Source organism: Panthera uncia (genome assembly GCF_023721935.1).
Source record: "Panthera uncia isolate 11264 chromosome C1 unlocalized genomic scaffold, Puncia_PCG_1.0 HiC_scaffold_4, whole genome shotgun sequence".
NCBI classification, from domain to species: domain Eukaryota; kingdom Metazoa; phylum Chordata; class Mammalia; order Carnivora; family Felidae; genus Panthera; species Panthera uncia.
In genome coordinates this window covers 93,183,580-93,194,777 of record NW_026057585.1, presented here as the reverse complement: position 1 = coordinate 93,194,777, position 11,198 = coordinate 93,183,580, and the positions used below count along the sequence as shown (strand labels likewise).

General features: G+C 59.0%; 1 protein-coding gene across 1 annotated transcript in view; it reads right to left on the bottom strand.

The window, feature by feature from the left end:
* ZBTB17 (zinc finger and BTB domain containing 17) overlaps window positions 1-11,198 on the bottom strand; it is a 37,575-nt gene that overhangs the window by 4,661 nt on the left and 21,716 nt on the right. The window contains exons 3-5 of the mRNA XM_049617999.1: window positions 2,188-2,394; window positions 930-1,118; window positions 176-316 (exon numbers count right to left, since the gene is read on the bottom strand). Of these exons, the coding sequence (XP_049473956.1) occupies window positions 176-316; window positions 930-1,118; window positions 2,188-2,392 (535 nt within the window). The 5' untranslated portion in view covers window positions 2,393-2,394. The remainder of the gene's footprint in view (window positions 1-175; window positions 317-929; window positions 1,119-2,187; window positions 2,395-11,198) is intronic.

The window sequence follows — 11,198 nt, the reverse complement described above, 5'->3', positions numbered from 1 at the left end:
GCGGTCCCCCCGGGGCCGCCAGGAGGGCGCCCGAGGAGGAGGGGGGCGGCCAGGCGGGGAGCGCGAGCGGCGGTGTGTTACGCCGCCGCGTTTGCCCCCCCCCCCCAGGAGGCCGCTCACTGCCCCAGGGCCCAGGCTGCCGGGGGGAGGTGACAGACTCGGCGTCACAACTCACCGCTGGCCGTGCTCTCGGCCTGGCCGCCCCGCTCCTCCTTGGGCTCCCTGTCTGGGCCCGTGGGTGGACCGCTTCCGGCCGGGTCCAGCTCGCTCAGCACGGCAGCAGCCGCCTTTTCCTCTTTGGCTCTCTTGTCTCCTCCTGGAGATGGAACGGGACAGTCTTGCCATTTCCCACCACGCGCCCACCGCCTGGAGGGGTGAGGTGGCCCGGAACTTGCTGGCTCTTCCAGATCCTCCCTGGGGAGACACCTACATATTGGCTGACCAGACTGCTCATCGGGCACCCACTCCATGCCAGGCCACCGGCTGAGCACAGAATAAACAGTCCCGGCTGCTGCTTCCGCGGGGGCTCCCGCCCTGGTCAGGGAGCAGACCTCACACGCAAAGCAATACCGCCCATCAGAGCTCCGTGCTCAGGAGGGAGACGGGCTCTCCGCAAGGGGTACCACGAGAGCCTGGCCCACCCCTGGTGTCAGGGGGAAGGGCACGAGCAGGGAGAGCTGCTGGAGGAACGACCCCACGCGCAGGGGCCTGGGCCGAGCGCACCCCCAGCCCTCTGCAGCAGCAGAGCACACGGGAAGTGGGTAAAGCGGGGGGAGGGGTAGGCAGACGACAAGCCCCTCGGGAGGCCTTCCTGAGACTAGCACCCCTTGACACAGGCAGGGCCGGGCGAGGACGCTGAGGCCCAGAGAGTCAGGGACAGCACCCCAGCCAAAGCCACGTGTTCAGGAACAGCCTGGCCATAACCTCACCTTCCGTGGCTGAGGCCACCGTATTCTCCCCGGGGCTGCCGGCGGGCTCGGCGAGGGACTTGAGGGCGTGGCAGGCTGTGACGATGTCCTGCATCTGCAGGAAGCTGGCCACAGCCAGCACATCGTCCACGTTCTCAGGGCTCAGGCTCAGCTTGGCCGTGTACATAAACTCCAGCACCTGCCCGAGGCCTGCCAAGGACACAGCCAGCCATCACGGACCTCGCGGGGCCTGGCTTTTCCAGCCGGCTCTGCCACTCCACTCGGTCGCAGGATCCAGGGATTTGGGAAGAGTGGAGTGGCGGGCCGCCGTCCCCCCATCTCCCGTGCTGGCGGGTGGGCGGACAGCCTGGGGGTTCTCGGCCCAGACGACGGCCTCCGAGATGAAGCACACCAGCACGGGGCAGGGGGTACGACGGCCGCCCTGCACGGGGGACAGCGGGGTGAACGCCCACCCTGCACCAAGGACAGAGGGTGTGAACAGAGAACCGAGAGGAAAAACACCCGCCCTGCACGGAGGACCAGGGTGTAAACCTCTACCCTGCACAGAGGACGGCAGTGGGAACAACCCCCGGGCCCCCCCCCCCCCCCCCCCGGACGGCCGGGGGCCCCCCCCCCCCCCCCCCCCCCCCCCCGCCCCGGGGTAAGCTCCGGCCAGCCGCCGCACCCTACCACTGGAGGGCGCCCCAACACGAGGGTCTCGGCACTGGCTTTCCTCAGGGCTCTGCCACAAAATACCTGACCTCCAGGCCAGTCACCTGACCTCTTTGGGTCTCAGCTTCCGTACCGGTAAGATGGGGGCACGGCACTCTGCCCGGACCTTCCCATGGCGCGTCATGCGGTTCTGGGCCAGAGCCAAATCCAGGCCCCGTTCCTTCCTCAACTGCAAGGTTTCCCGACACCCCTCCCGTCTCCATCATAGTTAGCACTGGAGTAGGGGGTTCAGGACCGACTGAGCAATGGGAACGGGTCGGGGGCTGAGAGCCCACCTGTTCTCTGTCCCTCTTGACGAGCCTGTCCTATTTCACTCCGGCTGAGCGTGTATCGTGAGCCCTCCCTCGTCAGTTCTCCTCTTACCACCCGGCTCCCGGTCGACAATGCGGTAGGAACTTGGTGCCCAGACGCTCGTGGCGGCACCCGTGCGGGCGGCCTGGTGCACCCGACGCCTCGGAGGGGCCGCTCCCGGGAGGGCCGTGCGCGGCACAGAGCCAGCCACGGCCCCCGACCCTCACGGAGCCTGGCCCTGGACCCAACGGGGTACCTGCCGCGTTACTGATGTCCAGGTGCACCACATCCTTCTGGTCCACGAAGAGCATCTTGAAGTACTCGCTGCAGGCCGCCAGCACTGCTTTGTGGGCCTTGAAGTCAACACCGTCCACCACAAAAGTGCAGTCACACAGAAGCCCCAGCTGCCGCTGCTGGTTCAGCCGCTCCAAGACGTGCTGGCTGTGCTGGGGAAAGTCCATGGCTGGGGAGAGCCAAAGGGCCTTCGCGTTAGCACAGGGACGGGGGCCAGCCAGCCTGGCGGTCGCCCCCCAAGTTCCCAGGTGAGAAATGAGGGGGAGATGGGGAGAATTCAAACAAATCCACAAGGGGTAAAATCACTCCAGACTTCCTCTGCAAGCCAAGGCTCCTAGAGCCCCGGGTTTACTGGCCAGCAAAGTTCCCAACCACAAGCATGGAGGGACCAACACAAAACGGCCACCTTTGTGTCCTGCCAGGTAACAAACATTAAAAAAAAAAAAAAAATCAAAAAACAAACACAAAACACAGATTACGGTGAGCATTTAAGAAAAAGACATGGTCAGTTTAACATTTTTTTATGAAAACAACGCATGACATAATTTTAGAAAAAAGGACAGATCTTTCAATTCGATACATTTGGCCTGATGAAAACCTTTCTACTTTGGTCTTACTTTTCCCATTCTGCCACGCACAGGTGACAGAGGTCTCGTCACCCGGCATTTCAGCAACGGACCCTCTCCCGCTGCACCCACAGGGCTCTGGCAAAGTCCAGGAGAGAGGGATCTCTCTCTCCCTCTCCCTCTCCCTCTCTCTCTCTGATTCACAGGCTCAGGAAACTACATAAAGTCCTCTGCCTCCAGAACCGTCTCCAGGCTGTCCCCAGAGGAGGAATAGCTCTGGCCCTGACCCCAAGAGCTGCTGGGCTGGCTGCAGTTTCTCTGCCAGAGGCCTCACACAAAGGCCTGGAAATCCCGTAACAGTCTCAAGTGAAAATGCTCAGAAAAATTCCATGGCCCGGTGCCCAACAATCACGAACTACCACAGGCCGTGACTAAATAAGTATCTAAAGCAGCCCTCTCCTCCCCAGCAGCAGCACACCAGAGTCAGTCTCAAGACCAGCATTTTATAGGGAATGCAGCGGGCCCTCCGTTCAAGAAAGACCCGACTTCAAAATAAAAGTCAACGCCCCACTCCTGGGACCGCATCACGTTGATCCACCAGGACCGGGCTGTCGGTGCCCTGGCCCGGCATCTGAGGTCCGGGTCTGCTCGGAGCTGCCCCCGGGCTGTTTCCGGGCAGGGGAGAAGGACACTTTGGGGCTCCCAGCCCCCAGGGTGCAGCAGCCCCTCACCGGCTCCTGCTGTTCAGTTAAATCAGCCTCCCGGGGGTGAGTCACCGGTGCTGCTGCAGCCGCAGTGACCATGTATGGCGGTCGGTCGTGGCGGAGGAGCCACGAGGAAAGCCACGCCCCCACACGAGGGGCTTAGCCAGCGCAGACCAGCCCCGAAGGACCAAAAGCCCACCCACCCTGTGGTGTCTGGAAACCGTTCAGAAGCGGGGCCGCGTATTTGCGGAGCTGGGGGAAGTCACCGCGCGGCAGGCGGGGCTCCAAGGAGTAAGGGGGGGATGTGGCAATGGCAACAGACTGTGCGCCCCACGTGCCAGCCTTCCTCCGAGCCACGAGTTCAGAGAAGCTGTTGCTGGGGACCCAGAAACACCCTTTCCCTCCCTCCGACGTCCCCAGGACGGTCCTTTGGTCCCAGCCTCCACACACAAGCTCCCAGACAGAGCCACGGCTTCTCGGTTCTCCGTTCCGTCGCGGTGCCAATGGCTGGAGCTCGAGTCAGCAGGGAAGCGCCAGGAGCCAGCCCTGGAGTCCAGAAGGGAGGCCTTCGGCATCCGCTGAGCAACCCGCTCTGGAGCCAAGCCAGCCAGCAGCAGCAGCAGGGAGCCACCAAAGCAAAGGCCACGGCTGACACGCGACACCTGTGAAGGCATCCTTCTCTGTCTTTAATCTCTGGAAAAAGCGGGGAAGGAAGGTGTCTGCTTTCTCCAGAAACCTTTCTGTTTCTGGAGAACATGGACAAGAACCAACGTCCAGTCCGCGGGTTGAACACCTGGGCCAGGGCACTCAGGCCTAGCATCTGAAAGCAGTTCAGTCCAGGCCCGGCATACGTGGAACCAAAGGCAGGTGGCAAGGAGAGGCCTGGGCCAGCTCACCCGTACAGCTGTCCTCTCACGACAGAAAAAGGCACTTGAGCAGACGGGTGAGTGCGTGGGAGCACGGGCAGCCCCCGAGCCCCAGTCACCAGTCGCCGCCTGTGTCCTCTGAGGCCCAGGTGAAGCGGGTCTGGAGAGCAGAAGGGAGGACAACCAGAGGCCTAGGGGGCAGATGTTCCATCAGCTTCCGGGTAAGCCCATTCGGAGCTCCCTCACCTTTGCCAGCGGCCAACCCGAAAACTGAGCTGGGAGGAAGGGTCTCCCAGGTACACAAACAACCAGGGGGCATCAGCTGACACCCCACCCCCACCCCCCCACCCACCCCCGAGGCACAGAGCTGGTCCCAGGGCCCTCGCCCTCCAGCTTGGAATGACCTAATTTGCTGCGAAAGTAAACCTGAGAAGAGACTCCCGGCCAACAGGGTGGAAGGGGCCGATCAGTCCGGGGTGGCAGGGCACCCAAAGCCACGAGGAGCCATCGTGCCGCCGTACGGCCTCAGCTTCCAGGGAAAGGGCACGAAGCAGGCTCTCCTGGGGCTGGACATGGGGGGTGGGCAGGGGCTTTTATCTCAGAGGCTGTGGGGGGGCCAGTAAAGGTCCTGGGAGAGGGTGGCTGGTGGCCCGGTACCCCCAGTGTCCCCCACCCCCAGGAGAGCAGCAGTGCCCACGGGGAATGCCTCCTCCCCAACGCTAACCACGCTCTTCTGCTGCCAGCTGCCGCCCAGAAGTGGGCTCCTCCCCAAACATGGGTGTGGGGGTCTCCAGAGTCCTCTGCAGCTGTCCCAAAGCTGTCCCAACAGAGAAACACTCCTAAAGGGCACCTGTTCTGACAAAATCAAAGAAAGAAAAGGAAGAGAGACAACGGGAGAGGATAAGAGAGGAAGCAGCGAAAGAAACGGGGAGTGTGAGGGGGAAGGACAAGGAAGGAAGAGAAAGAAGGTGGCGCCCACACGCCCGAGAAGCCAGGCTCACAAGCCCAGTCCTGCCATCAGCCCCGGGGAGGGCGAGCGCAGCCGTGGGGGCTCGGGCTCAGCGGGGGTGCCCACAGGCAGGCCACAACCCGCCCCCCCAGATGGGGCTCAGAGGCCCCCAGCTGCCTCCACCAGCTGGCCCAGCCTGCTAGAAAGCTCCACCAGCCCCTGTCTCCTCAAGGTGATGTGGCAAGCAGGTGAGGGGCCAGCTGGCCGGGCCCTTCCCTCAGAGGGGCTGAGCGAGAACAGGGGCACCAGAGGTGGCATGAAATGCTCTAGAATGATCACGGCAGTCCTCCCACTGGGTCCTGTTTCCTCTACGCTCCACAGAGACAGGACCCCACTGCGATCCGGCCAGGTTTAGAGGCTCCAGGAAGAGGTGAGGGTGTGGAGACCCCGCACCTGCCTGGGCCGCACAGCCACATGCGTGGGTCCCGCGGGCCCGGGGGGCTGTCCACCCCCGTGCACACTCGGAGTCACCGTCTGAGGAGAGACCTGAAATGGTACAAGAGCAACAGCCCAGCCGCCCCTGGTCACCAGCGTCAGTGCTCGAGTGCGGTTCCCCCAGCCCCTGGCCGGCTCTGCGATGCCTTCGCTCAGGCCAAAGTGTGGGGGCCCCTGCTGCCTTCTTTCTCCTTGCTTTCGAGCGATAAAGGTGGGCCTTAGAGAAAACTACTAGAAGACCCTAAGAGCTTCAAGCTAGAGAAAATGCAAACAGAACAGAGCCCACAAAGTCCTCACATTAGATGGAGAAGATGAAGCCCCAAACCGGCCCCCGACTGGCCCACTCAAGAAACTGGCCTGACCTTCCAAACACTCACTGCACTCGGGCACCTTCCCCAGGACGCCACCAGCTGCTCTGTGGTTATCCCTGCGGAACGGGGCCGACTTCCCAGGCTCTGGGGACAGCCACCAACCTGGCTGGACGTACAGCCCCGGCCCGCCCCACAAGGAATTCATTCGGGGATGAAAAGGGACCTGGAGAGCGCCTGCAGCATGATTCCAAACAGGCCCGACTAAGAGACCGGACACGGACGGACGGCGTGGGCACCCTTCTCAGGATGGCCACCAACCGCTCCCCCTGTGCCAGAAGATTCCAACTGCATGTGGGGGCCCTGTGATGACTCTCACCAAGAGGCAGGGACTGTGCCTGCTGGAGAGACAAGACGCGTGGAGGGGCCTCCAGAGGCACACAATGAACTCGGAGGCCCTGGCTGACGGCAGTATGAGAGAACTTTCCTGGACCTTCCAGGCCAGCTATTAAACGGTCACATGAACGACCTCAACGCCTCATGGAACAAAAGAAACTGCCCAGTCAACCCCCAACATTGGGAGAAGTAACAAACTCCCAACAGTTGAAGTCACTGAGTTTCAAGGTGGTTGCTCCCAGCGAGGGAGAGCGGACCCAGCCGGCAAAACCGTGAAGGCAGTGAGTACCAGAACACCCAGGACGATGGCTCTGTCCGGATGGCAGGAGGGGCAAGCAGAGGTCTTCTGAGACACTGAGAGCATTCCGTCTCTTTACTTGGACACACCTAGATGTATCATCTAAATCACACACACACAATCCATATACTTCCGTACGGTACCATTTCTCCAAAGTTGACACAATTTTCACTAAGAAAAGAGAGAGGGACAGGTGCTACACTCAAGCCCGCAGAGATGGGGTTGTTTCCAAGCACGCTCCTGGCCTCTCTCACCGGGTGTCCGTCAGGTTCCAGCGGACTCGAGTGGGGTGCACGGGGGGCTGGCCACGGCAAACACGGTCCCTCCCGTTCCCCCAGTTCCCAAACATCCGCAAGCAGATGAGGACATAAGAAGGGCTTCTCCTTGGGTGGTGAAATGCAAGAAATTCAACAAAACCTGGATCCCAGGTCCCCACGCCCCCGCCCCCACCCATGACGAAATGGCATTCACGACGTCTCTTCAACACGCGCACGGCACCACCCGACCACCTGAGAACTAAGAACACGGCCGCTCTGAGAGTCAAGTTCCGCACTGCGGCCTCCGGGACTCCAGGAGGCGAGAGGCAGTTCAGCACCGCGGCGACAGGGCCTCTGGGATCGGGCCAGGTGGGACCCGAGTCCAGCTTCTGCCACCCACCACACCAGCCGTGCTTCTCCAGCAAAGCTCCTCCCCTGGCAAAACGGGGCCAGTGGGACCACTTCCCACGTGTGTTACAGGCTTACAGGAGATAAACGTAAGCACAGCACCTGTACAGTGCCTGACATACGGTAAACACTCAGCAAACGAACGCTACCAGGAAAGAAAGATGCAAACTATGGCTGTATTTTTAGGTCGAAGATCGTATCAGATGGTTTCTACATATCCTTTTATGCGGGGTACCTTGGGTGCACCTGGTAACTATTTAGTGACTTGACCTTGTTAGGAAGTTGTAATCATAACCCATTATTCTTTCTAAAAGCAATCTGGAAAAATCCCAGAGCCCAATTAACATTAAGAGAGGGAGGGCGTGAAGGGAGGAGCACTGGGCAAGAACCATCCAGAGCTACTTTCTCTGTGGGGGAAGCACTTTATATTGAACAACTGCTCTGTTAAGCCCCACGGGTGCTGCCGGGTGAAGGCTGGAGCACCTGCCCACAGCTCTAAGTGGGTCCACACGGCACCGCCCCATCTCAGAGTCAAAGGGGCACCTGTCAAACATGAAATATTACCCGGGTTATTAGCAAGCACCGAACTGCACGCAGAGGGAAGCCATCAAGCCAGGAAACAACTGGCCTACCGCGAGGAGACGCTGGTCTTGATAAACAGCAGTCCCCAGCTCCCAGAACACAACGTGCCCGGTTGCAGGCCCGGACGTGACACAGCCGTGTCCTGTCCGGGGGCAGGTAAGAGGGATCACCCTTCAGCTTCCAGTCGCTCGGCATTCCAGATCTTCTAGAAACACAGGTAGATCCTGTCTACAGCTGAGCGCACACAAACTCAGGCCAAAGACACGGAAGTTCACAGCAGGCCAGCCTTGTAACTGTGAGACCTGCCGGCCCAGCCCGCCCACCCACCCACCCAGTGTGACGAGCTGTCCCTTTCCAGCACAACATGGCAGAGGGGCAGCTGCCAACAAAACCAGCTCTTCCAGCACCTTCCTCTTTGCCCAGCAAGGACGGCTCTGATATTAAGCTTGTGTTTCTCAAACTTTTAAAAATCAATTTCCCCTTTAGGGTAAACACACAAACGGCCCCGGCCCTTCCCAGCAGGCCCAGATTCTGATACTTCATCTTCCACTGGGTAATGGCCCCACTCTGAAAATCAACTGCTGCCATCTACACGTTCCTACCAGCCAAGATTCAGTAGCATTTTCTTTGAAGTCTGTGTTACAAGAAAACCACAGATTTTTAAAACCCTAAAAATAACACCTAAATATAAAGTTAAATTGTACAACTGCCTCTGCTTTTCAAATTCTACAACCCCCATTATCTCGAACGCTTAACCACGCTTCTGAAGAGGGAACAGGCATCCCCTTCCCTGACCCCCGATGGAGCCCACCGCTCCAGGAATGTGGCCTGGTGGGAAGGTTGGCCGGCCCTGAGGAAAGGGCTGTCCCAGATCCCGGCGTGCCCATGCCAGTTCAGAATCCATCATGCTAGGACCTGCTCTGGGCACTCTTAAGAGCTTGACAGAGGGTGAGTTAAGGGCCTTGCTTCCAAAAAAGACAAAATCAGAATATGTGGGACTTGGTGGCACTTTACCATTCTCCCAACACGCCCCCCGGCCCCTCCACCCCAATACTCCCTGAGCACTGACATAGCCTGAAACAAGGCTGCTACTTTGCCTGGTCTCCCCTGGTTTCATAAACTCACTGCTGGGTGGGACAGACGGACTTCCTCCTCACAGCTGTTGACAGCACTGACCCCAGGACCTTGGCATCACACGATTACAAATCAAGTCGGGGAAGAGGCCTGTACAGAGAGGTAGGTGATTCCTGGCCTTTTTTTTTTTTAATGTTTATTTATTTTGAGAGAGCATGCACACACGCAAGTGGGGGATGGGGATGGACAGAGAGAGGGAGACAGAGAATAGCAAGCAGGCTCCACGCTGTAAATGCACAGCCCGAACCCACAAACCACGAGCTCATGATCTGAGCTGAAATCAAGAGTCAGAAGCCCAACTGACTGAGCTGCCCAGGCGCCCCTATTCCTGGACTTTTTGAGTGTGACTAACTCAAGGTCAAATATTCCGAGGACCCTCATGAGATGATAATCGTACTTCCGGTGCTCGTCAACGGAGAAAATAATAGACAAAAACCACTATGAAAAATAATTTCCCTCCTACTAATCGCAACAGCATCTCTGTGCATTTGAGAGGTCGTAAGAATGAGAAATCTCCTTCAATATACAGAGAATCGGGGAGGGGGGCGCAATACAGCTGCGTGGCTACCTAACTATCACCTTCCCCTCTAAGGGTCCTCAGCCCCTAAATCGGGAAACAGACCCAGAGACAACAGCCTTTCACAGACACTGGAGGAGGGTCTGCTCTGTGCCTGTACTACATCAGAGCTACCAGGCCTCGGGGGAGGGCGGGTAATAAATATGATATACAATCTCACGTGTTAAGTGTTGTGAAGAAGGCGCAAGAAGATGAGGAGACGAGAGGCAGAGGCTGTTTCATATTTAAGAAAACAGTCAAGGAAGGCCTCTCTGAGGAGGTGACGTTTAAGCCAAGACCTGAATGAAGTGGAAGGGAAAGCCACGTTGTTGCCGTGAAAGCCCAGAGACTGTTGCAGAAACAAGGAAGAGTAAACGCAAAGGCCCTGAGACAGGCATGACCTTGACAAAGGGGCTGGGCGCCTGGAAAGGAGGAAGCTGGGGGGGGGGGGGGCGCGGGGGGGGCAGTGGCAGAGGCGGAGATCACTCAGGTTGATCAGAGGCAAGTCAGGCTTTGGAGTTTCTTCTAAGTGCACTGGGGGGCCCCAGGGGACTGGGTGCAGAGAGGCATGAAGGAGGCCGGAGGGGACAGAGGAACAGCAGGGAGAGGCAAGCAATGGAGGCCCCGCACCCAGGCAGGAGAGGCGGTGGGATCAGGAAGCTGTTTGGTAGAGACGACAGTCAGCTGATGCAGACATGCCTGCCAGGAAAGAAAGGAGTCAAGGAGGACTCTAAATTGTTCTCTGAGAAACTGGCCGAGTGCTGGGGCCATTCCCTGAGGCGACGAGTGAGGCTGGTGTACCGGCTGAGACGGCCACAGGAGGGCCGGTGGTGACAGACACAGGACCAGGGCGGACCAGGGTCCCCATGGGAGCACATACTGGACAAAGAAGAGGAGACACCAGCAGATTCAGATCAAAGGATGTGCAAATGAATCCTGGCTCCCGTCTTGCCAGGGTGGCCTCAGGCAAGCTTCTCCGGGTTCTAGGCTGCTCACCCATTCACCAGGAAAACCACCACACCACTGTGCGGGCTAAAGACACAACACAGGGGTGCCTGGATGGTTCGGTCAGTTAAGCGTCCAACTCTTGGTTTTGGCTCAGGTCAAGATCTCGTGGTTTGTGAGTTCGAGCCCCGCGTCGGGCTCCGCGCTGACAGTGCGGAACCTGCTTGGGACTCTCTCTCTCTCCCTCTCTCTCTCTCTGCCCCTCCCCTACTGGGCACTCGTACTCTCTCTCAAAAATAAACTTTAAAAAAGAGAGACAGAGAAATAACAGGTCATACTGCACAAATACAGGCAAAGGTAGAATCAAATATTACATCTTTTTTTTTTTTAAGTTTATTTATTTTGAGAGACAGAGACAGCATGAGTGGGGGAGGGGCAGAGACGGGGGGGGGGGGGGGGGGGGGGGGGGGGGGGGGGGGGGGGGGGGGGGGAGGGAGAGAGGGAGGGAG